General features: G+C 50.8%; 1 protein-coding gene across 2 annotated transcripts in view; it reads left to right on the top strand.

The window, feature by feature from the left end:
* The window catches only part of Cdc42bpb (CDC42 binding protein kinase beta), an 86139-nt gene extending 62357 nt beyond the window's left edge, over positions 1-23782 (top strand). Inside the window, exons 19-37 of one of the 2 annotated variants that reach the window (XM_031357631.1) lie at positions 2172-2320; positions 3328-3422; positions 5031-5110; positions 8014-8103; positions 8386-8463; positions 9727-9832; positions 10697-10833; positions 11400-11539; positions 12618-12699; positions 14466-14682; positions 14824-14886; positions 16364-16963; positions 19445-19542; positions 19652-19736; positions 19880-19997; positions 20089-20206; positions 20686-20791; positions 20887-20957; positions 22477-23782. In XM_031357631.1, the coding sequence (XP_031213491.1) occupies positions 2172-2320; positions 3328-3422; positions 5031-5110; positions 8014-8103; positions 8386-8463; positions 9727-9832; positions 10697-10833; positions 11400-11539; positions 12618-12699; positions 14466-14682; positions 14824-14886; positions 16364-16963; positions 19445-19542; positions 19652-19736; positions 19880-19997; positions 20089-20206; positions 20686-20791; positions 20887-20957; positions 22477-22608 (2565 nt within the window). In that variant the 3' untranslated portion in view covers positions 22609-23782. The remainder of the gene's footprint in view (positions 1-2171; positions 2321-3327; positions 3423-5030; positions 5111-8013; positions 8104-8385; positions 8464-9726; positions 9833-10696; positions 10834-11399; positions 11540-12617; positions 12700-14465; positions 14683-14823; positions 14887-16363; positions 16964-19444; positions 19543-19651; positions 19737-19879; positions 19998-20088; positions 20207-20685; positions 20792-20886; positions 20958-22476) is intronic. The other variant, XM_031357632.1, reaches the window with a different exon arrangement.
* Positions 23783-25745: the final 1963 nt, after the last annotated feature.

Raw genomic sequence — 25745 nt, 5'->3', positions numbered from 1 at the left:
CAACTGAAGCTCCCTTCTGTGATAACTCCAGCCTGTGTCAAGTTGACATACAAAACTAGCCAGTACAGGTCCCTTGCCAGAGTAGCTCATGCCTTTAACTGCTGGAGCCATCTCACTAGCCCCTCTCTTTTTTTTTCTTTTTTTTTTTTTTCCTTCGAGACAGGGTTTCTTGTGTAGCCCTGGCTGTCCTGGAACTCACTCTGTAGACCAGGCTGGCCTCGAACTCAGAAATCCGCCTGCCTCTGCCTCCCAAGTGCTGGGATTAAAGGTGTGCGCCACCACTGCCCAGTCTGTCTTCCTCTCTTAAGAGTATGTGTTTAGGTGGCTTAGCAGTTAAGAGCACTGACTGCTCTTCCAGAGATCCTGAGTTTAATCCCCAGCAACCTCATGGTGCCTCACAACCATCTGTAATAGGACCCGATGCCCTCTTCTGGTGTGTCTGAAGACAGTGCATGTGTATAAGTGAATAAAAGGTGGTAAAAGCAGTGTAGAATTTTACTTAGAATTTAAAATTGATCGGCTCACATTTTACTCCATGTTTTCCTGTTTGCAGGAAGCACTGATAATAACTAGTTCTGCTGGAGGTTAGAAAGCAGTCATGCAGTTTGCTCCATAGTGGAAAACATTCTTGGTTTTAGATTCTTGATTAAGTAGCACCAATTAGAATATTCAGTAAGTTAGGGATAAGGGCAATGGCATAGTTGGTGACATGTTTGTTATGCAAGTCTGAGAGCATGAGTCTGATCTGTAGCACCCAAGTGAGAACTCAGCCCTAACGGAAGGCACTGGGACCCTCACAGGACCACAGTCAGGGTCCCCAGCCCTGCTGCTCAGACAGCTTACAGTAACTGCTGAGCCTTAGAGCCCAGCAAGAGACTGCTTCTCAAAAAATAAGGTGAAAATCTGGTGAACAGCACTCAAGGGTTGACATGTGGCCTCTGTGCTTGGACTTCCCAAGGGCTCCCAGCCCTCATTCTTGGCAGCCTCCAGGCAGAGGGTCATAGTTGTGAAGTCGCCACACCTGGCTCTGCCTTTTTTTTTTTTTTCTCATTTTCATTCTGAGCTAGAGGAATGGCTCAGCAGTGAAGTGTTCTTGTTGCCTCCCAGAGGACATGGATTTAGTTTCCAGTACTCCATGGTAGCTGATAACCACCTATAACCCAGTCCCAGTACTCCATGGTGGCTGATAACCACCTATAACTCAGTCCCAGTACTCCATGGTAGCTGATAACCACCTATAACTCAGTCCCAGTACTCCATGGTGGCTGATAACCACCTATAACCCAGTCCCAGTACTCCCATGGTGGCTGATAACCACCTATAACTTAGTCCCAGTACTCCATGGTGGCTGATAACCACCTATAACCCAGTCCCAGTACTCCCATAGTGGCTGATAACCACCTATAACTCAGTCCCAGTACTCCCATGGTGGCTGATAACCACATATAATTTCAGTTCCAGAGCCTCCAGCACTCTCTTCTTATCTCTGCCCACACCAGCAACACATGTAGTACACATATATCCATACAGACAAAACGTTGATATGTGTAGTCTTACTATGTTACCTTGGCCGGCCTGGAACTCAATATGCAGACCAGGCTGGCCTGGAACTCAGAGAGATTCTCTTACCTCTGCCTTCTGACAGATTAAGGTTGTGCACCACCACACCCAGCTTAAAACCCTATTTTAAAGGACTTTTAGGGGTGGCTGGAAAGAGATGGTCGTTACGAGATGTGCTGACCATCCGTAGAACCCAAGCTTTCCCCCAACCCATGCCTGGCAGCTCACAGCCACCTGTGACTTCAGCTCCAGGTGTCTAGTCACTCTGGCCCCCATGGGCACTTGCACTTGCGTGGCCACACAAGCACACACACACATGAAATACACAAATATAACATAATGAAAAAAGCCTTCTAAGAAAAAAAAAGTTAGAAAATACTGGCCTGGAGATTTATCTCAGTTGTAGGACATTTACCTGGTATGCCCTTGCTCAGGGTTCATTCCCCAGCACCACAAAAAGAAAAAATTACAAGTATGAAAACTTAAAACAAGACTAATGAAGGATAATTTGTAATATAATAGTAAAGGTGTAAGACTAAAAAGGTGACTTGTTCGTGCTCATTTTATTAAGTAACTTAAAGTATATTTTCTCATTTTAACCAATGTCACAGGATCCACTTTGGAAAGTTCGTCGGAGCCAGAAGCTGGACATGTCCGCACGGTTGGAATTGCAGTCCGCTCTCGAGGCAGAGATCCGTGCCAAGCAGCTTGTTCAGGAGGAGCTGAGGAAGGTCAAAGACAGCAGCCTAAGCTTCGAGAGGTTGGTCTGTCCTGGATCCAGCCCTTTAGAGGAACTGGGGTCCTTTGTGATGTTGGAGGCTGCCTCAAGCTGGGAAGCCTTTGCCATCCAGGGGACACCTGAGGTCCCTGAGTCAGGGTGGTCTTGTCAGGTGTATAGCACTTAGTGCTTAGTACAGATCAGGCAGAGAGATTGTGCCTTTCCCGCAGGAAGTGTGCAGTTTAGTGTTCTCTGCAAGTGGTGAGGCCCTTCAGTGCACGCATGTAATGCCAGCACACAGGAGTCTGAGATGGGAGGCTCCGAGTATGAGGTCAGCATGGACTGTTAAACAGCCTTAAAGGGCTGGTTGTGGAGGTCAGTGATAGAGAAATTGCATTTGCAATAACCTTGGGTTAAGTCTTGTGACCCTCATACATCCCACTGAAGTAGACATTATCCCCATTCAGGTGTTAAGACCAAGGTGCAGGGAAATGGAGGTGAAACAATATGCTCAGTGTCCCTCCTGTTGACAGGAGTCTATGCTGGGTCCTGCCCTCCTGGCCAGATTTTACCTGGGACCTACTTAAGAGCCAGGCCCTTGGGGCTCTACACTCGTGTTAGCTCTCCTGGGGTTAGTCATGGGAAAGCCTTTTCCAGAGAGACAGCCAAGGGATCTGGACTGTGTGCTTGATGACGGTCAGAAGCTCACCCACAGCTGAATGCACTCCATACTCTTTGACCAGGACCTTAGTTGGCGTTTTTGTTTTGTTGGTGTTAAGACAAGGTCGATGTAGTCCAGAATGGCCCTAACTCCTGGTCCTCCTTTCTGCTTTCTGGTTGCTGGGAGGACTTAACCTCCATAACCCTAGCCATGACTTAAAATTTTGTGTTTGAATTCATAATTCTGAGCTTTCTGTAATATGCGAGTGGAGATGTCAGCCATGCCATTCTTAGGAAGCCAGGAGAGCCCTGCCCTCACACTATAGCGTGTGTGAGATGGACTGTGGCCTCTGTCCGGGGCACCTACAGCTACTTACTTCTTATTTCAGCAAACTGAAGGAATCGGAAGCCAAAAACAGGGAGTTATTAGAAGAAATGCAAATTCTGAAGAAAAGGATGGAAGAAAAATTTAGAGCAGATACAGGTAAAATGAAATCTAAAAGTTATTAAATATCAGCCTTTCTAAGGAGTAGTTTTCTTCTTAAAGCTATTTCTAGTTACATAAAATACTTCCAAAGTTAAAATTTTGAAACAATATGTTCAAAAATACCTCCTCCAAATCAGTAATAATTTGTAGTCAGTTCTTCGTTTGAAAAGGAAAGCAAACACACACACACACACACACACACACACACGTACGTGTAGTTACCCTGGTCACATGGAAGGTAGTTCTATTCTGTCTGGAGAGACCACAGACCATGGGGACCATTTGGGGTTCTTTGTAGTCGCTCTTGGCTGGGCCCTTTCCTGCCTCTCGTCACCTGGAAAGTGCTGTGGTATGTTGTTAAACAGCTGTCATCCCAGCACGCAGGAGGCTAAGGCAGCTGGATCCCAATCTGAGGCCAGATTGGAGTCAACTGATCTCTGTTAACCTCTCCCATGAGCAGCCATGTGCATAAAGCCTTCATATATGGGGATAGAGCTTTAGAAAGGAAACTTTCGTCCACATCAGAAGGCAAAAGGTCATACCTGTCAGTCTGTCAGTCTGGGACATGGGGACTTGTCCTGTAGCCCACACTCAGAGTGGACTTTACACTCGAGATTCTCCATTCCGAGTAGGTATCATCTCAGTACAGGAATTGCACTTAGAAGCTTGCTTTATATTGAGGATGAAATCTTTTTGATGTTAAGTTGCCAATGTTTTTTCCTACTTTGAAGTTTGCTAAGCAATACCCTTTTCAGGGCCTAGGTTGTAGCTGTGTGTGCCTAAGACACACAGAGCCCTAGGTCTGATTCCCAACACCACAGAACCCAGGTATGCTGTACTTACCTGCAGAGCTCTGCATCCTGCTCTACATGAGACCCCACCCCTGTGCATCCTGCTCTACATGAGACCCCACCCCTGTGCATCCTGGTCTACATGAGACCCCACCCCTGCGCCCCCCCCCAAAAAGCTGTTCTTATTTTTTGTATTGAATTTATTAATTTTCTCTTTCCTGAAAAAGAAAATGTTTGCAGCTGCAGGTTGTTCAAGGGACATGATTATTTTATTATTTTCTGTATATTCCTGTTTTGTCAGTATGTATGTCTATGCCCACTTGCATGCCTAGTGCCTGCACAGGGCAGAAGAGGATGTAGCATCCCTGGAAATGTAGCCAGTGTGCCTCACCACAGTCACCTTTTCAGCCCTCAGGCCTCCCCATCCCACTTCCCCCCTTTTTTTTTCTAAAAAGTCAGAATCTCACTGTGTTACACTCAGGCTGACCTCAAACTCCTAATCTTCCCACCCAGCTTTGTGGGTGCTGAGGTCCTTGCCCCAGCCCGGCATGGCTTCAGGTTTTAGGTTGTGGGGATTGGTGGATTTGGAACACTAGCCTGCAGCTCAGGTGCCTTCCCACCTTGAGCTCACCTTAAATCTCCTTTCTCTCCCAATTTCTCGTGGTCTTCGGGACCTGCTGTTGGGGTCTCTGCTGTGTTCAATTATGTCTTATCACAGCCTCAGTGGTTCGGGAGTCCTGGCAGGTCGGTGGTGCTCTGTCGGGAGCACTGGTGTCTTTATGATTTTGCCTCAGTTTGCCTTTCTTCCTTGCAGGGCTCAAACTTCCAGATTTCCAGGATTCTATCTTTGAGTATTTCAACACTGCTCCTCTTGCACATGATCTGACTTTTAGAGTGAGTATTGGTTTTTGAAAACAAATATGTAAGTTTGAAATTGTAGAATGTAGGCAGGGTGTGGTGGCACATGCCTTTAATCCCATCACTCAGGAGGCAGAGGCAGACAGGCCAGCCTGGTCGAGAGAGGAAGTTCCTGGGCAAGCCAGGACTAAATAGAGAAGCCTTGTCTCAAAACTGAAGATCTGACACTTACTGAGAGTGGGACGAGGTGGCATCAAGGCCAGAAAAGTCACGTGTGTGAAGGTGGAGAGCTCTGCAGGTGTTGATCTGTTCCTGGAGACTCAGTGGGTCTGGGAAAGTGCTCAGCCCTTCCAGGGCCTCTGCTGAGTATTGAGTGTTTGAGATAAAATTTAAAACACTAATAATAGTCATGTTGCGGTTTCTGAGACTAATGTGAATATATAGCTTGGATTCAGTGATTAGTGGGAAAAGTGGGTTATAAGTGATTCAGCACCAAGTGGTTTACCAAGACCCTGCCTGGTCCTGTTGTCCAGGCGACCAGTGTGTGACTACGTGTCTGCTTAGATTGCCTTTGTAGTGGGGATGAGCCCATTCCACCCTTCACACAGATGTTCCTGGGACTGCTTCCCTCTTCTGGAGCAGCCCAATAAATGTCTTTTAGTTCCTTAACGTACATACACACAGGAGTAATATAGGCTGGGCTACAGCTTAGTGCCAGGACACATGCTTAGCCCAGGCTTGATCCCCAGGACTGAAGAGAGCAGGAGTTGGGAGAATGAAAATGTGTGTGTGTGATTAGCAGAGCTTCTGCTGAGGCACCTAACGCTGGTGTTGACCTACCGGCAAGTCAGAATTGAACACAAGGAGCACGCATGCCCTCACCTGGTGTGTGCTTCACCTGCACACTTGATCTCTCTCTGCTTGACTCCCTCACTGAGCGTTTCTTTTCTCTGACCTAGTTGATAGTGGCTTATAGACAGCAGTGACCACAGGACACCTTGCACACTTTTCCAGACACTCAGGCTCTTCTTAGTAAACTTCAGTGTCATCCCAAGGCTGTGCCAGCAATGAGTTTCAGCTCAGGGTAGACCTATGTGCTGGACAACTGTTCTCCCTGTTCAGGATGTGCCAGAGGCCACTGGTGGCATTTAGTCATCAGGCTCCATCTAAATAGCTTGTCTCTTCCACTTAGGACAAGTGGAATGCCTATACTCTGGGTTTATATCATGTTCTCCGTTTTGGTGGGAGGCGTGTTTGTGGTAGGAGGCGGTGTTGGCATTCATTCTGCACAGGAGACAGATTCTTTTCTGTTCAGAGTTCACTTTGCAGCTGCATCACTAGGTTGAAGTGGCAAGGGCGTGGAGTTCCCCTTTTGTAAGCAGGTATTAGTCACAGGTGACCGTGGGGATGTTGTAACACTTCCAGGGCACCAGGGAGCCATTCAAGGCCTTCACTCAACAGCATTTCTCTGTGTAGCCCTGGATGTCATTATAAAAGTAGTTGCTCACCTTGGACAAACCGTATCATTGGGTAAATGGGTTACATAGAGAGCTGGGTGGCTGTCACAGTAACGTCTGGCAGTGTAGAGGTCACAGCGTGGACTGAGTTAAACATAGAGGTAGAGCATTGTTCATCAGCACACCTCATTAGCTGTTCAGCATGTCTCCCATGTTTAGACCTTCTTCAAAACTTTTCACTTTAGTGTGAAGTGTGTTCCCTACAAGAGAAAACCCTCACCTGGATTGGGGTCCATGCTAGAACTTTCCAGGCCCGAGATCTCCTGGGAGCTCTTGTACCTTGCCAGATTAAACTTGTTGCTGAATGCTGGAAATGGGTCTCCATGGAGCCTCATTGGACTTTCTTGCCAGGGTTTACTGGGTGGGAAATGATCATTTGTGTTCCTCCTGTCTGTTACACCAAGGACTCGCTCTCCTCCTCATCTGCATCTTCTCTGCTAGCCTTGTGGGAGGACGTAAGTGACTGCAGTTCCCTCCATGGCTGCTCGGGGACAGTGCCCTGTGTGCCCTGACTTCTGAGTCTTCGTCCTTTGATTAACAACTAAGGAAATGGCTTTTACGCCACTAAAAATGTCTTTTTTGGCTTGTTCTTCACTCACTCACTAGCTGGATCGCTGACCTCTTTAACTTGCCTTGTGGGTGATGCTCACAGTTAGTAGCTTTGCTCACTGTCTGATTAATGTCCCTGTCCACAGAGAATTCCCTTACCAACTCCAGCACTGCATCGTGCCTGCACCTGAGCTCCTCTCCTCGGAGTGCGGGGTTGTACTCGGATCTGACTGCAGCTGTTGGAAGGCATGCATGGGCTGTTAGAGCAGAGCACCTTTAGGTCCTGAGCACCTTTATGCACTGGGAGAAGCCACTGCACCCATGCGGTGTTGTGTGAGGGCTACACCCACAGAGAGGTTCACCCCAGAGGTCATGAGGTGCCTACAAGTGCTGGGATTGTTAGAGGAAGACTCTGTTCGTTGAAGTGCAAGCTCTAGCTGTCGGGGCTCTGTGGGTGTGATAGATTTCTCTTGATTTCCAGAAGGAGAATTAGCATCCGGGTCGTCCAAGGACTGCCTGAGGTTGATTTTCCTAGTTGCTTTTTTTTAGAGATAGTTTTTTACTATGTGGCCTTTGCTGGCTTTCAGAACTCACTGTTTAGTCCAGGTTGGCCTCAGAGTGCTGATTAAAGGCATGCGTTGACATGCCTACTTACTGATTTATAATGACTGGAGGAGAGGAGGCCTATGTTACAGGGGTGGCCAGGTACCATCTCACTATTGGCAGTAATAGTGACTTGCCAGTCTCTGTAAAAGGCAGAATACTTGTAAGGAAACAGGTTCATGGTGAGACCTGGGGGCAGGATAAAGGAGACCCTAGACCCCGACAATATACTTGTCCAGGAAAAAAATGATACCTTTTTTTTTTCCACAGACCAGCTCAGCTAGTGACCAGGAAACACAGGCTTCAAAGCTGGACTTGTCCCCATCAGTGTCTGTAGCCACGAGCACAGAGCAGCAGGAGGTAAGACCGTATGCCCTGTGGGTGCCGTGGGTGCTCCGTGGGTGCCCCGTGGGTGCTCCGTGCGCCCTGGAGTCTGCTGTACAGCTTGTAGCTAGGACCTGTCTCTCCCCTTCAGAACTCCATCAGACTATCAGCTGAATGAGTGAAGGAGACCTTAACAGATGTCTCAACAATGTAGTAAATTAAAAATTCAGAATGTTAATTATTTATAAATTATAGAGAGGAACCCCAGGTAGGACCTGGCAGCTAAGCTGAAGCTCACCTGAGCACACTTTATCCTAGGACATGGCTCGGCCACAGCAGAGGCCCTCTACTGTGCCGCTGCCCAACACACAGGCCCTCGCCATGGCTGGACCAAAGGTAGGCCCTTTCACATTGCTGGGTACCTTCTTGGTTTAGAAGATAAATGCTGTATAAAAATATCTGTGCTGGTTTTAAATACACACAGTAGGCCAGGATTTGCGTTGTCATCTTCACACCTCAGCGCTGAGTGAGGTTTTCAGCTGGAGAGGTTCTAAGGGTCTTCCCTTCCTCTGTTTCCTTGTTAGCCCCAGGCCTGGTGGGTAGGCAGTGGGGCCTCGCATATCCAGGAGCTTCCCTATGTTTATTATGTCTGTTGTCATTGAGAACCATATGGTTTGTAGGAGAACGTTTCCCAGCATAAATGGAGCTGTCCCCAGTGTACAGTTAGAACCTCAGTGCCTGGGTCTTTACCTTGCTTTCCTTACTAGCCTTGAAGCTCAACTGGTGTCTCCTTTCTCTTGTGTAAACAGATTTGTAGATCGTCAGCTTCCCAGCTGTGCGGCCGAGGTTGTAGCTTGGCCACATTTATGTATGGCTGACATAGACTTGTGTCTGTTGATGTTTTCCCCTGTCAACCTGAGAGTAATTGGCTTTAGGACTTAGGCCTGTGCAGAGTTGAGGACCAAGCTGAGGGCTGTGCAGTTTGTGATCCCAGAGACAGAGATGTGACAGTGTGTGTACTGGGTGATAAGCTAGCCCGTCTCCTCTCCGGCACCTCCTCTAGTTGCTCCTGGAGTTGTGCCGACTACTCCCCTCTCCTTGAGAAGCACATGGTCTTGCCAGCATCCGTGACTTCCTCTGTCACCTCTGTCACTCAGTGCAGGCTTGCCAGGCAGCTCCACGGCCTGAGTGTTTTCCCAGCTGGCCTCAAGCTTCTCCCCCTGTCTGTTACACTCTGAGTTTGCTGTGCTGGCAGAAGGCCAGGGGGCTTTCCAGGATTTTGCTGTTAACATTTCTTGTAAATTAAAAGTGTGCACACCTGTGAAGAGCCAAACCTAGACAGGGTTCCAGGACAAATCCCAAAATGCAGTTGGTACTGCTCCGTGAAAGGTGTTCCTGATCGCAGTAGACTATCAGTTGTGAACGGCAAGATTGTGACCTTCTCCAGCTCTGCTCCAAACAGAACTAACTGAAAGAAGCTGGGTGGCTTTGTGTTCTGGCTTGAGACCTTAGGGTTCAGTGCTACTGATGTAGAGCCCAAGGCTGGAATAGGAAGGACATGAAGCAGGCACACAAGCTGTCTGCGAGTCAGTGCAGAGCACATTGGCCCACCTCTTAGCGCCTGGTCACTTGATTTGTTTTCCTTGGTTTTTTCTGCAGCCCAAAGCACACCAGTTCAGCATCAAGTCCTTCCCCAGCCCCACCCAGTGCAGCCACTGCACATCCTTGATGGTCGGACTGATCCGACAGGGCTATGCCTGTGAAGGTGAGTTTACACCACATGCTGAAGCTGCAGTTCACACCAGCCAGCCAGAAGGGGGAGGTCACCTGCTTTTCATAGAGGCCCAGGCTAGGCTGTTGCAGTCCTGCATGGCACATAGATGCAGTAGCCAGGCCATCTATTACCTGAGAAGTCACGCTGAAGTAGCCCACCTTCAATTACATTTCTTTATTTGTGTATGTGAGTGTGTGGGCACATGTGCCCTGGTCCACGTGAGGGTCAGTGGACAACTTGAGAGAGTAGTTTCTCTCATCTCTCCTGTGGCTCCAGACGTTGAACTCAGACCATCAGCCTTGTCAGAGCTGCCCTTACCTGCCAAACCTCATAGGCCGCAGGCTAGGTAGACCTTACCATTGACTCTACCCTGTCTCTTGCTGCTCATCACTTCTAAATAAGAAAACACCCTCCTGTGCTCTGCTCTGTGCTGGGCTTTGGCTACACGCCTTGAGCCTGTTTACTGACTGTGCCTGCCTAGTTTCACAGACAGCTTGACTGCTGGTTTGGAGCCTCTGCTGCCCCAAGCACACACTGGCCGTGCTCTGCATTTCTTCGTAGAGACATTCTTTCTCAGTTGCTAACTTGTCAGTTGTCTTAAGCCTTCTGATTGGCCGTGTGCCACTAGGACTGTAGCCCTGCAAGTGATGTGGGCAGGTCAGGAGGCTACCTGTGCACAGTAAAGGCAGGCTCTGGAGTAACTGTGAGGCAGGCTTCATGGGTGTGTGCTTTTGTCCAGGAAGCCCCTCTTGATGTGAGGGCTCCATGCTAGGTCACGGGCAGTGTGTGTTCAGAGTGCGCAGCAGCTCTGCTTCCTCGGCAGGGTGCTGTCAGGGGGACTGTTCTCTTTTTCAGTCTGTGCGTTTTCCTGCCATGTGTCCTGCAAAGACAGCGCTCCCCAGGTGTGCCCCATCCCTCCTGAGCAGTCCAAGAGGCCTCTCGGTGTAGATGTGCAGAGGGGCATAGGGACGGCCTACAAGGGCTATGTCAAGGTAGGAGAAGCCAGCTTCTGTCTCATAGCCCAGTGCGGTTCAGTTTTCACTAGGTCAGCTCAGAGCTTCCTTCATGTAGTGAAGCAATCACAGCTCATCTGTTGTTGAAGCAGTCCCTTTGCTGCCTGTCACGTGCTGAGGGTCTCACGAACCTGAGAGAACCTGGACATGGAGAGCCGTGTGGTGGCCACAGCTCCCACGGTAACTCCTTGGGTTTCTGGCCAGTGAGCTCCGAGTCACCGTTCCAAAGCCAAGTGTGCTTGCAAACCACGGGTTCTCAGGCTTGCCTGTGCCTGTCTAGCTGCAGCTGCAGGATGCAGTGTGGCCCTTGTCACCGTCTGTTAACAAGCTCCTCCCATCCAGGGTTGAGCCTCCTGAGCCAGGACACTGGCTTGTCTACTGCTCTGGGAAGAGGGTTGACAGGAGGAGCATTCCTTGGAGAACCAGGACAGTCATACAGAAAGAAGATGGACACAGACTGAGAGAAATGTTAAGGGTCTGGCAGTCTCTGCCTGTTCTGCCCAGGTCTATGGCCCAGGATAAACGTGCTCTCTGTTGGTCTGTAGGTCCCAAAGCCCACGGGTGTGAAGAAAGGATGGCAGCGGGCTTATGCAGTAGTCTGTGACTGCAAACTCTTCCTGTATGACCTGCCAGAAGGGAAGTCGACCCAGCCTGGTGTCGTTGCCAGTCAAGTCTTGGACCTCAGGTATGTTTAATGTAACAAAGCCCTGCCCTGGTACCAAATGCTCACTACCCATGGTGGCAGGGCCCATGCGTCCTGCTCATTTCTCTCCATGTTTCTTTGAAGAATGGTTAACAGGGGTAGGAGGAACTGTCATGAGAATTAACCAGGTACCATGGGCACATTCAGTGACACGTGTGTGAAAGGCCTGTGCTATTCTCACCTTTTGCCAAGTCAGAAAGGCTGGCATTGTGACCATCTGTAGTTAAGCCTAGCCTAATGACACAGGGCTCAGGCCTTGGTGGTAGTCTTTGGCTAGTTCCTTCAGAGAGCTGCAAGAGCAGAGGAGTCGGAGTCACCTGGCAGTGGTAGTGTCCCATACATTCCATGTTCCCATCCCAAATGGTACCTGGGGTCCCTTGCTATGCACAGCTGCCTTGGTCACTGTTCTATTGCTCTGAAGAGACACCATGACCAGGGCAAGTCTTATAAAGGAAAGCACTCGGTATGCTTGCTTACAGTTAGATGTTTAGTCCATTGTCATCATGACGAGCAGGAGAACATGTGTGCTGCAGGAACAATAGCTGAGAGCTACATCCTGATCCAGAAAGCAGAGATGAACGGAGCCTGCTGTGGGCATCTTAAAACCTCAGAGCCCACCCCCAGTGACACACTTCCTCCAGCAAGGCTACAGCTTTCTAATCCTTTTAAACAGGTCCACTCCTCAAATACATGACCTCTGGGGCCATTCTCACTCCAACACCACAGCAGCTATGCCTCTGCCTCAGCCCAAATGTCTAGGCCTCATGGAGGGTGGAAAACAGCTCATCCTGCCACTCCCCTCCTGAGCTCAGATCTCCTGCTTCTTTTTTATGAGTAGTTAATGAGCCACTGCCTGACTATCCCAGGACAAGTCAAAAATCACTGGTGTGGAGCGGGGTTCAGCCGGGACGTGTGAGTTGGGCAGGGAACTGGGGGACCATGTGACTGTGTGAGTTAGGCAGGGGACTCTGTTCTTAGCATTCCCCCCATGAGATGAGTTGTGCAAATGTGGCAAATCTGTGGAGCTTTCTCAGAACCACGTGTGTCTCTTTCTTGCCAGAGATGACGAGTTTGCTGTGAGCTCAGTCCTGGCCTCCGACGTCATCCATGCTACACGCCGGGACATTCCGTGCATATTCAGGGTATGAGTCTCTGATTTTATTTCTGTCTGTTAATCATTTTAAAAAAAAATCTCACTCTTAAAAGACAGTAATTCTTAAACACAAAAACAAATACCATGGGCACAGTAGTACACACCTTCAATCCCAGTGCGTGGGAGCTAGAGGCAGCAAATCTCTCTGAGTTCCAGGACATCCAGAGCTACATAGTGAGACCCTGGCAACCCATCCAAAAAGAGCAAAATTCCGATCATTTTGCTGCCCTGGTGAATATCGCAGCGGACCCTCGCCTGCTGTACATTCCTACTGCTCACCAGGTGCCTCCCACCTGGCATAGCTCCCTATACAGCCTGTGTTTCATGTGGAGTCTGCCCACCCCTGCTTCCCATGGTGCCCCTCTATTTACCTTCACCCCAGCCTCTGTGTCTGAGCACTGAAGGGGCGTTCCTGGTGGGCCTGTGAGGTATATACTGGTTTTGGTTTCCTCCCTGGCATCCAGACTCTTTTAAATTGACTACATCTGCTTTGTCCCTTTTCTCTGACTGGGTTGGTGCCCCCTGCTCTCCAGGTTGGCTGTATACCATCATATCGGGAAGTGTCCGGAAGACTGCTTCCAGTTTGATTTTATAGACACTGTTGCCAGCCATGGGGCTAAGACTGAGCGTTGTCTGTCCTGACTCACACTTTGATTCAGAAGCAGCCTCGTGTATAATCCAGAAAATCACCACCATTCTAGAGCTGAGGGGCCTCCCGGGTTCCTGATGGTCCTAGTGAACACTTACTGGAGACTCTTTCTTCCTCAGACATGCCCTAAGAGTCCACATCTTAATCAGAACAAAGCTATTAACAAAAGAAAAAAAAAAAAAGATGAGACAGGGTTTCTATTGGAGCTATTGTAGAACTCACTATAGACCAGGCTGGCCCACAGATCCTCTGTGGCTGCCTCTGGCTCCTGAGTGCTGGAATCAAAAGCAGGTGCCACCAGGCAGGGCAAGAAAGCAGTTCTTTTTGGTTTTGTTTTCCAAGACAAGGTTTCTCTGTGTAACAAGCTTGCCTAGCCCAGGCTGCCTTTGAACTCACAGAGATCTGCCTGTCTCTGCCTCCTGAGTACTGGGATCAAAGGGGTGTGCCACAATACCCAGCCAAGAAAGCAGTTTTTATTTTATTTTTTTTTTAAGATTTATTTTATGTATATGAGTACACTGTAGCTGTACAGATGGCTGTGAGCCATCATGTGTGTGGCTGCTGGGAATTGAACTCAGGACCTCTGCCAGCCCTGCTCACTCTGGCCCAAGAAAGCAGGTTTTTTTTGTTTGTTTGTTTTTGTTTTTGTTTTTTTGTTTTGTTTTGTTTTTCGAGACAGGGTTTCTCTGTGTAGCCCTGGCTGTCCTGGAACTCACTCTGTAGACCAGGCTGGCCTCGAACTCAGAAATCCACCTGCCTCTGCCTCCCAAGTGCTGGGATTAAAAGCGTGCACCACCACTGCCCAGCAAGAAAGCAGTTTTTAAATGTGCATTTACACAGTAGTGTTGACAAGAGCAGAATTAATTGAAATCTGGCCAGAAAGGGACAGAGGTCTATATTTGCAGCCCTGTCCCTTCCTGTCAGCTGCCCTGCCAGCACCTTGGCTGGCATTTAAAGAGATTGATGGTCTCTAGGACAACTCAGGGACATTGACACGAGTCTTACCTTACCATTTGTGACTTCTGGAGCTAGGTGGTTCCAGCACAGCCCCTGTTCTGATCTGGCTGGCAGCTCATGGTTTTGTCTGTTTTGTTTTTCTCATGAAGGTGACGGCCTCTCTCTTAGGTTCACCTTCTAAGACCAGCTCACTACTCATCCTGACAGAGAACGAGAATGAAAAGAGGAAGTGGGTTGGGATCCTTGAAGGGCTACAGGCTATCCTCCACAAGAACCGGCTGAAGAGCCAGGTAGTGCACGTTGCACAGGAAGCCTACGACAGTTCGCTGCCACTCATTAAGGCCATCCTGGCTGCTGCTATCGTGGGTATGTCCACAGGACCTGACCTGGGTGGGAGCTCGGGTTCCGAGCATGCCCATGCGGTCCCATCCTTCTGAATGTATAGACAGCCTCTCCTGTTTGAAGAAGCAGGTCCTGGCTCACAGGACCCACATGTTGTTTCCCCAGATGGAGACAGGATTGCAGTTGGCCTGGAAGAGGGGCTCTACGTCATTGAGCTCACCCGAGATGGTGAGTCCTGCCTGGCTGCCTCAGAGGGTTCAGTGGGTTCAACTTGAGTGTGGCATAGAGTGTCTGAGGCCCCAGAGTCCTTCGTTAGGGCTGTGAAAAAGGAACATCCTGGTATGTAGTTTGAGTGACAGCATCAGAGGACGTTATGAAAGTCCTAGGCAAGAGGTAGAGAAAAAGTTATCAGTTGACATGGCAGGCATTCAGCATATTCAAGTGCCTGAGCACGTGTCTGGAGATACATGGAGGAGTCCCTGAGCATGTGTCTGGAGGTACACAGAGTCGTCCTGCTTATTATATCTTTTTGGTTTTTGGTTTTTGTTTTTGGAGACAGGGTCTCTCTGTGTAGTCCTGATAGTCCCGGAACTCCTGTGGAGACCATGCTGGCCTCAAACTCGTGCCTTTGCCTTCCAAGTGCTGGGATTAAAGGCATGGCCCACCACACCCAGCTAATTTTTTTTATAATACATTTTTTATTTATTTATTTTATGTGAGTACATTGTTGCTTTTTTCAGACACCTCAGAAAAGGGCATCAGATCCCATTACAGGTGGTTGTGAGCCACCATGTGGTTGCTGGGAATCGAACTCAGGACCTCTAGAAGAGGAAAAGCAGTCAGTGCTCTTAACCACTGAGCTCTTAACCTCTCTAGCCCTCAGCTAAATTTTTTTTTAACATGAATTTATTTGCTTGTATAATAGAGGTTATAGAGTATAGGGGTTAGAAATACACTAGTGGCGGGCAGTTGGTGGTTGAGTCCTGGGGCTCCAACTCAGGTTCCCCAGCTTGACAGCAAACACCTCTACCCATTGGGCCATCTTGCTGGCCTTCCATTTTGAATTTTTGTTTGTTTGCTTGCTTGCTTGCTTAGTTGCTTTTAAGCCCCACATAGCCCTCATCATCCTAGAAATCACAAAGATCTGCCTGCCTCTACTTCCTGGGTCCTCGGGTTAAAGATGTACAGCACCACACCAAGCCTCTGTTGAGTTCTGTATAGAGAATGGGTTGGGTGCAGGTCACCGAGCCTCTCAGGAGAACCAACCCAGCAGGGCTGGTGCACTGAGACTTACCAGAGTTCATGTTCCTCTCTTGCCAGCCAGAAAGGAGGCTCTCTCAGTCTCTCACGTCAGAGCCCACAGTGACCTGCCATATGGGCAGCTGAACCCTTGTGGCTCCAGATCAGGGAAGGAGGTGGGGATCCTAAGCCAGCTGGAGTCCTAGTTTGAGTGGGCATGAGATCAGGGAACCCCATCATCAGCTCCCAGCCTTACTGTGTTGTAAATGTCCAGCTGGACCCTGGCACAGAGCATGGGACAGGTAGTGGCAGGACCAGGGTTGTCAGGAAGCTGAGACAAACGTGCCACTATGTCTGTTAGGGGCATTTGCAACACTGGCCCTGGGGCTGACTTTGGTGTGAAGATTGTTGGGGGGCAAGAGGACCTTGTCAGCCTAAGCCAGTCACCTGCATTCTCTGGCCACAGTGATCGTCCGAGCTGCCGACTGTAAGAAGGTGTACCAGATCGAACTGGCGCCCAAGGAAAAGATCATCATCCTCCTCTGTGGCCGGAACCACCATGTGCACCTCTACCCCTGGTCCTCCTTCGATGGAGCAGAAGCAAGCAACTTTGACATCAAGCTCCCAGAAACAAAGGGCTGCCAGCTCATAGCAACAGGGACGCTGAGGAAGAGCTCGTCCACATGCCTGTTTGTCGCTGTGAAGCGACTGATCCTTTGCTACGAGATCCAGAGAACTAAGCCTTTCCACAGGAAGTTCAATGAGATGGTGGCCCCGGGACACGTGCAGTGGATGGCCGTGTTCAAGGACAGGCTCTGTGTTGGCTACCCTTCTGGGTTCTCTCTGTTGAGCATCCAGGGGGACGGGCAGCCTCTCGACCTGGTAAATCCCACTGACCCCTCGCTCGCGTTCCTCTCACAGCAGTCTTTCGATGCCCTCTGTGCTGTGGAGCTCAAAAGTGAGGAGTACCTGCTTTGCTTCAGCCACATGGGACTGTACGTGGACCCTCAAGGTCGGAGGTCACGCATGCAGGAGCTCATGTGGCCTGCGGCTCCTGTCGCCTGTAGTATGTATATGTTTTCTGTTGCCCTCTCACTGTTGCTGCTTCTCACACGGACAGTCGGCATGCTCTGTTTGCTTTGTCTCTCAGTCCCTGAGCCGAACGAGAGTTGAGGGACAGGGTGAGAAGGTGTCCGACCTCTCAGCCAGAGGGTGTGTGCAGGCTAGATGCTGCGCTGCAGCCGAGTTGGGACCTGTGGTGTTGGCCGGCCTCAGTCCTCAGTACCCTGCTTGTTCTTCAGATGCCCAACAGCAGGCTCCCTCCAGGGTGGAAAGCACAGCGGATGGGGAAGGGGCCTTGCATCTTTCTTTAAAAAGCATTCCCCTAGTAGAATAAAGTCATGGGGACTTGGTTACTAGGAGACTTAACTTGAGTGTCAGGGTCCTGTCCCTTGTAGGCTGGAGCCTGTTGGTCTGTAAGGTGCTTTTGTGAGTGGGTGCTGTCCAGGGGCTGGGACATCCTGCTTAGCTTGAGCAGTTGAGAGGTTGGGAGAACTAGATGCCTCTGGTGTCTAGGCTCTGCAGCACTGCAGGGCCACCCTGCCACTCCGTTACTTTTGAAGGCCTTAAGCCGTCCCATCCAGCCCTCCTGGAACTGGAGGGCAGTAGGAAGCAGCAAGGAGGGCGAGCCAGCAAAGCACAGACTAGTTTGGACCTGGAGCCTGTGGGGATGCTGGGATGGGGGGTGGTTCACACTTCCATAATGGTGGACACTGAAAACACCCTAGGGAGGTGCCCGGGGTGCCAGGGCCGATAACTGAGTCTGTGTGATGCAGTGGCTCTCCAACCCTTCTCCCTCACCAGGGAAGCTGGGGCAGCAGGCCTGGGCAGTGCCAGCGGGAAGGGCGGCCTTGACAATAACCTTTCCTGGTCTTTGCAGGCAGCCAGCGCAGCGCTCTAAGCTGTGCACTCCTAACTTCCAGAATTTCATTTTTCTTCCCAGTTTGGAATTGGAACGGGCACGTCCCTAAGTGCGGTGTTGTTACAATCCTTGGTACAAACAACCAGCTTGGACACCCAGTGTTCCCTCCTCCACCTTCATGGTCAGCCCCATGCATAAGCAGTCAGCGTAGAGCTGGAAGGAGCTAAGGGACTTGGAGGGTGGGGCAGCATCAGAGTCTGCAGTGCCTCCTAGTCCTGTCTCAGAGGCTCTGTAGCCTGCAGGTCTACCTGACTCCAAAGCACGCATCCTCCAGTGCACTTGGTGTGTCTATTCAAACATTCTGTGTGAATGTTGTCCTTTGTTGACACATGACAAGCAGAGTACTTGCCTCAGCACCTCTATGTGGAGGACTTTCATCTTAGAGGTTATTGAGGGCCAGCCTCTGCACGTGGCATTCACGAACAGGACAGCCACCCCCACCCCATGTCAGAGACACCACTGTTGGATGATTTGTTGGAGGATGTTAGCCTGCCTGGCTGACACAGACTGGTTGGAGTCACACAGCCTTGGTCAGTGCTGGCAGTGTCTTTAGGCTCAGTGTGCTGAGGTGCTGCAGTGCCCTCTCCTGGGCAGCTGTCTACTCCATACTCTGCATTTCCATTAAGTGTCCTGGACCTTATGTGAGAACAGTGCAGGCTCCTGGCAGTGGCCAGGCCGTCTGCAACAGCGTAGTGAGGGGAAATGGACATCCAGTCTCCCTTGTGTTGGCAGGCTGCTCAGATAGATGGGCTCTGCTCTCTAAACTTGAAGGTGTTTCCTTCAGCCTCACATGCTCAGGGGCAGAGGGCCACGGGTGTGTGTCTGCAGTGTACCAGATCAGTTGTCATAACATGACAGACAGCATTTCCTAAGAGCACTGGGAGAGGAGGGGACACAAGATGCCTTTCCTCATCTGATTGTGTGTTCAGAGTAGGTCACTGGAATGGGGCCCACTGTGCCCTGCAGGGTAGTCCCAGTGTCCTTAGTGTGAGATGTATGCATAGCAAGGTCATGCCCAGAGCAGAGCAGTAGGCTAGTGTGGGTCTGGAAAGTACTCACCCAGAAACCTGGTCTCTCTCTGTCATGTTTTTTGGGACTAGAGAGGTGGCTCGGTGGTTAAGGCTGCTGTCCCAGCACCCACATGGCAGCTCTCTGCACCTGTAACTACAGTTCTAGGGATCCAGCACCCTCTTACTAGTTTTCTCCGGCACTGCATGCACGTGGTGCAGATCAAACACTCAAACACATAAAAGAAAGAAAACTTAGAAAGACGGTAAGGTTTTTGCTTGGCCATGTAGAACAGGCGGTCCCTGTCTGGACTGAGCAGGTGCTGTGAGAGCTGAGGTGAGGAATTTTTTAAATCAAGCTCATCTTGCTGTAGTGTGGAGGCAGTGGGTGCCTCTGCGCAGTTAAGATACACGTGACTTTGTCATAACGGTGACTTCTGACACGGGAGCCCCACCACAGGCAGTGCTATGCACCTCCACCCCGCCTGCCCACCCCACGGTGGCCTGAGGGCGGGTGAGGGTGAAGCTCCATGCTTACTTGTCTGCCTCATCGCCCCAGGTTGCAGCTCCTCCCACATCACAGTGTACAGTGAATACGGGGTAGACGTCTTCGACGTGAGCACCATGGAGTGGGTTCAGACCATCGGCCTGCGGAGGGTAAGACAGCATGGTAGTCCTGCCAAAGACAGCTGCGTGTCGCACCCCCCCACACCTCACCCCCGTTTCATGGTGCCACACATGATGGGTCCTCTCTGCTCCTACACAGATAAGACCTCTGAACTCTGATGGTAGCCTCAACCTGCTGGGCTGTGAGCCCCCACGCCTCATCTACTTCAAAAACAAGTTCTCAGGTGAGCTTCCCCACGGGTGGGAGGTAAAGGAGGTAGCCTACAGACAGACACAGGCCTCATCTGTCCACTGGCCTGCTGGTCTGTGAGTCGTGGCATGTATGGCTACCCCTCTGTGCAGTAGCATAGTGACCGCTCCCCTACAGGAGCCGTCCTCAATGTGCCCGACACCTCGGACAACAGCAAGAAGCAGATGCTGAGGACACGGAGCAAACGGCGCTTTGTCTTCAAGGTTCCCGAGGAAGAGAGGTTACAGCAGCGGCGGTGAGTGCTGAGCCCACAGGAGTGTGCCGTGAAGGGCTGGCTAGAGCCTGAGGAGGATGTCTCCTGAATCTCAAATGTTTCCTTCCTGCAGAGAGATGCTCAGAGACCCAGAACTGAGATCCAAAATGATATCCAACCCAACCAACTTCAACCATGTGGCTCACATGGGCCCTGGAGACGGGATGCAGGTGCTCATGGACCTGCCTCTGGTGCGTGCTCAACCAGGCAATGGGTGGGGCTCAGCCTGCGTGGACATGGGCTCCATTCCCTGCTGTGTAGTAGTGTCTGGCTGCCTGCTCTGCCTCATTGTCCCATGCTGACCTGGGAAACATTTCATTGCTGCTGGGCCACTTCTGATCCTGAGGTGGGTGGCTGTAGGAGTAGCCCACCTCTGTGCACTCGTGCCCCTTAGGAAACAGTTGTCAAGAAAGGTTTCTAGCTCTTTGTTTAGCATGAGATAACAGTTTTTATCTTTATTTTAAACTATGCATTTTCCATAGGGATTTTCTACAGTTGCCATTGCTGGTTCTTAGCTCAGAGGCATTGGTGGTATTAATGTAGCCGCTTCCCATTGTTAGCCATATCCAGGGCCTGCGGCTGTCCTGTTCATTGCTGTCCACTGTGGTGGCCCCACTGTGCTTCTATCTACATTCACATGCCAGTCTCATGTGCTGCTCTCTTCCCCCAGAGTGCTGCACCCACTGCCCAGGAGGAGAAGCAGGGCCCTGCCCCGCCAGGCCTCCCTCGGCAGCTGCCATCCAGGAGCAAGCCCTATGTCTCATGGCCGTCCTCAGGTACCAAGGAGGGATAGGTTCTGGGGCAGCAACTCCATTCGCCATGATCCTCTGGGCCTCTCCGTGAAGTCAAAGGTGTCGTCCCTTGTCTGTAGGTGGCTCCGAGCCTGGAGTGCCTGTGCCTCTGAGGAGCATGTCTGACCCCGACCAGGATTTTGACAAAGAGGTATGTATGTGTTCCCCAGCACAGAAATCTGTGGCCACACAGGACCTGCAGAGTGCAGACAGCACTTCTTATATGGGGAGAGCACTTCGTCGCTGTCACCCCAAGGCCAGCTGGTTGAGAACTGGAGCAGGGAAGACGTACAGCTGGGAGCACTGGGCAGCCCAAGGTTCCCCCCACTGCCGTGCACCCCACCCCACAACAGTGTGACCAAAGCTGTGGGGTCACCAGGCACACATGCCACCAAGGATGAGGATTTCCTTTAGCGTTGAGCCAGGCTCTGCCAGAGGCACCTTCTGAACCTCTCTGTTCTCTGAAGGGATTTCATGTAGCCCAGGCTGGCCTCAAGCTTATTATGTAGTGGAAGATGACCTTGAACTCCTGATCTTTTAGGAATAAGCCTGTGACTGTGGCCGTGGGTTCCTTCCGTGTCCTGCTTTGTCTGTGGTCATGCCTGACAGATTGTCCCTGGGACAGGGGCCTGTCTACCTCCTCCTCTCTCCAGCTCTGTTTTTTTGTTTTGTTTTTTTGTTTGTTTGCTTGTTGTTCAAAACAGGGTTTCTCTGTGTAGCCCTGGCCATCCTGGAACTCACTCTGTAGACCAGGCTGGCCTTAAACTCAGAAATCCACCTGCCTCTGCTTCCCAAGTACTGGGATTAAAGGCGTGGGCCACCACCGCCCGGCCCAGATTTGTTTCTTGAGAGTAACTTTCTATAAAAGGCCATTGGAATTTTAGGTCATGCCGAATCTGTAGACTGCTGTAGGGATTGCTACCATCATAATATTTTAGTTGTGAATGTGGGGTCTTTCTATTTATGAGTCTCTTTTATTGTTTCCTGTGTGCGTTAGTTGCTAAAACAGGCCAGTCCCCTGGAGTTATAGGCAGTTGTGAGCTGTTTAGGTGCTGGGAGACAAACCTAGGTCCTCCAGGGTGCAGTGTGTCCTCTGAACTGCTCAGCCGGTTCTCCATGTCCTTAAGTACTTTACAGCAGACGACATTCCCCTCCGCTTTTCAGTTACCGTCAGTGCCGTTGTGCATGGGGTCGTCTGTGGCTGTGTTGATGCTGACTCCTGACCCCGCTGTACTCACCCGCAGTCAGCTTTGTCTGATGCGTATGGCTTCTTTGGGACCTTGTGTGCAGAGCCCTGTCACTGTAAATAGTGTTAGGTCCTCTTCCAGTGCAGTGTTGAACTGTGGCAGTAGAGCAGCAGCTCATTCATATCCTAGCCATAGGGGAGCTGTATCTCTCACTGTTGACCCTGGGCTTACATGGCAGCCTTTGCCTTGGTTAAAGTCCCTTCCGTTTATCCCTAGAATGTCTCATTTGACTACAGGTTGTCTGGCTTCTCTGCACTCTCTTCTCTGTGTGTTCAGTGAGGAGACCCGAGTCACTGCTGAGTGCAGGCCAAAGGCTCCTGTCTCACCTGCTACCTAAAGGTCCTCGCAGAGGCGGTATACAGCACGTGCATGTACAGGGCCAAGAGCATCGCCTCTTCTCACACTCTCTCTTTGCATTGGCAGCCTGACTCTGATTCCACCAAACACTCAACACCATCCAATAGCTCCAACCCTAGCGGCCCCCCAAGCCCCAACTCGCCCCATCGGAGCCAGCTCCCTATGGAAGGCCTGGACCAGCCAGCCTGTGACACCTGAGGCCGCCAGCATAGCACCGTGGGGCCAGGGAGCCCAAATGGCCCCAACATCAGTGCCAAGACTGAGCTGACCCTCCAGTGTTGTCCAAGGAAATGTAGAATCAGTTTGTAGATAGATAAAATAATCTTTATTATAATGATCAGTTTTGTGCCACGTTGTTGGTGGCAATCGACCAGATGTGTTCGTCTGCACAGCCGCAAGGCAACACTGTTCCGTTTGCACATGAAGGACCACCACTCACCCCTCTCCCCAGGACCACCCAGGCCCACATCTACCGACTTCCTCAGCAGACGCTGGGGGTGTGGCCTCAAGACTTTCCCTCACTCCGGAAACTGTCTCAAGGCCCTACAAAGACTAAAGTGCGCCATCCCAGTGCCACAGAAGGCAGAGGATAGTTTGTGGCCTTTTCATTCACTTAACCCTGACACAGGCAGGTGCAGCAGTCCTCCTGAACGGCAGCCTGTGTCCCTGTGTCCGTCCATTCTGGGCCACAGCCATGAGATGCCCCTCCTGCTGTGAAGGCAGCTGTGCGCTGGCTCCCACTGTGTCTGCAGTCTGCCACAGGCTAACACATGGGGGACAGGCAGGCTCATGGCCTGCTGAGTTCAGAGGCATCTGGAGCCCTGGGAGCCATGCCCCAGACCCTGTGACATCCCCTCCCCATACCTCTCCCTTCCCCCTGCATGGAGCCTCTGTGCTTAGTGGCCGAGTCAGTCACATAGAATTGCCCAGCACTCCTGCACATGAGCAGCACCACAGGCCCAGGAATGCCACGTGTTGAACCTCATCCCTTCCTGTGTCCTGGGCTCAGTGATCAGGCCTGTGGCCCTGCCCATGAAGGCTTTCGATTAACTGTGGCAGCAGACATGTCTTGTCCTCATTTTGGACAGGCCTCCCTTCCCCGTTGGTATGCTTGGTGACGTGATTCAGGGTGAGCACTTGGCCGAGTTGGCACTGAGGGTGGTGGCACTGCGGGCCAAACCTGCATGTCACACCCAGCACCTGCTGCCTGCCCCCACCCACCCTCCCCGGCTCTGCGCTGGGGCAGGCACCTGCTGGGGCTTCTGGTTTTTACTTTTTTAATGTAAGTCTGAGTCTTTGTAATTATTGAATTGTGAGAACATTTTTGAACAATTTACCTGTCAATAAAGCAGAAGACGGCAGTTTTAAAGTTCTCAGTGGTTTGCCTGACAGTGATGTCACCCATTGTGCCTTCCTCTGAGATGCTAAGGGGACACAGCCATGACAGCTCTGCCCTGTCAGGCTCACAGGTCCCACGAAGAAGCCGCTGCAGAAGGTAGAGCTGGTGTCTGCGTGTGAACAGAAGTAACACTAAAGAAAGGGGGGCTGGGTACAGGGAGGACAGTGCACAAACTGCTAAGACAGGCTAGCCATGGGGCCACCTGGCCACATGCACACCGAGACCTGGCCAGCAGGCCTGCCCCCTACACCCCAAGAGCTTTCCTGAGGAGAGAGGCTGGCTGAGGCAAGCTGGGTTCCTGCTGCTCACTGAGGGCTCCAGCATGGCTGTCAGGGAGGGCTGTTAGGGCACTAAGCACCTACCAGAAGGATGTTGGGCCGTTGGAGTTCAGTGAGCTCATTCTCTGCCACAGACAAAACATTAGACCAAGAATTAAACATCTGGAGCCGAATGGCAGTACATGCCTTTAATCTCAGCAGAGGCAGGCAGATCTCTGAGTTTCAGACCAACCTGGTCCACAGAGTTCCAGGACAGCTGGGGCTACATAGAGAAGCCCTATCTCCAAAAATCTGGGAAACAAAAACATTTGGGATAACAGACGACCATGCCACAGAGAAAATCAAAGCTAGCAGCTTCAGACAGGAGGGGCCGACCCTGAGCTAGTGGCCCTGGGGAAGCCAGTCAGAAAGCAGCACTCCTCCGTGGCCTCTGCATCAACCTCTGCCTCCAGGTTGCTGGCCAGCTTGAGTTCCTGTTTGGACTGACTGCCTTCAGTGATGAGCAGGGCTGTGGAAGCACAGGCCAGATAAATCATTTGTTCCCTATCTCGTGTGACTCTGCTGGCCCTGTGAGCCCTGGGCCCCAGCTTCAGGCCGGGCTGAGGAATTTGAGCACAGCAGTGATCACCCTACCTAGGACAGGCCCTAAAAGCTGGGAAATGTGCTAACTAGTGTCTGACTTGGATGTTCTATAAGATTCCCGGGTCCTCACTCCCCTGTTGGTCCTATAGAGGCAGGCTTTAAGGTCTTATGCTCAAGCTAGTCCTGGTGTGGCAGTCTCCTGTTGTGTACAGATCAAGAGGTAGAACTCTTAGTTCCTTCTCGAACACCATGTCTACCTGCATGCTGCCATACTCTCTGCCATGACAATAATGGACTGAACCTCTGAAACTGGAAGCTAGCCCCAATTAAATATTTTCCTTCTAAGAGTTGCCATGGTCATGGTGTCTCTTCACAGCAAGAAACTAAGACACCACTTTTATGTACTTAACCCCATGGCTTGCTGCTCTCACAATGTCTTCCAGTATTCCAGATCATCTCAGGGGGCCCATGTCACTTCCTGTCTGTGTCCTTCTAACTCTCCTTCAACACCAGCTGCTGTCTGAGGAGGAGACATGACCACACTAGCTGCTTCATGCTGACAGGGCAGCTTCTGGGGAGAGGGGACTCTTAGGGCTCCTGGGGCCACTTCAGTGGGCTGTGGTCACATGGTCACACACCCTGGGCTACAGCCTGAGGTGATCCACTGGGTCCGTTCAGAGCTCATGTTGATCCTTGCCCTGCAGCATCATCCCTAAGTTTATAAGACTAACTGGCCTAGGTGTGCATTTTCTTCTATTAGATCCTGAGCCAAGGACAGACAGTCCACATAAAAGTGGCGTCTTAGTTTCTTGCTGTGAAGAGACACCATGACCATGGCAATTCTTATAAAGGAAAACATTTAATTGGGGCTGGCTTCCAGTTTCAGAGGTTCAGTCCATTATCATCATGGCAGAGAGTATGGCAGCATGCAGGTAGACATGGTGTTCAAGAAGGAGCTAAGAGTGCTACACCTTGATCTGTACGCAACAGGAGACTGCCACACCAGGACTAGCTTGAGCATGAGACCTTAAAGCCTGCCTCTACGGTGACATACTTCCTACAACAAGGCCACACCT

The sequence above is a fragment of the Mastomys coucha genome, unplaced genomic scaffold (genome assembly GCF_008632895.1).
Source record: "Mastomys coucha isolate ucsf_1 unplaced genomic scaffold, UCSF_Mcou_1 pScaffold6, whole genome shotgun sequence".
Taxonomy (NCBI): Eukaryota; Metazoa; Chordata; class Mammalia; order Rodentia; family Muridae; genus Mastomys; species Mastomys coucha.
Note: the sequence above shows the minus strand (reverse complement) of the source record. Positions and strands in the feature narration are given on the sequence as shown.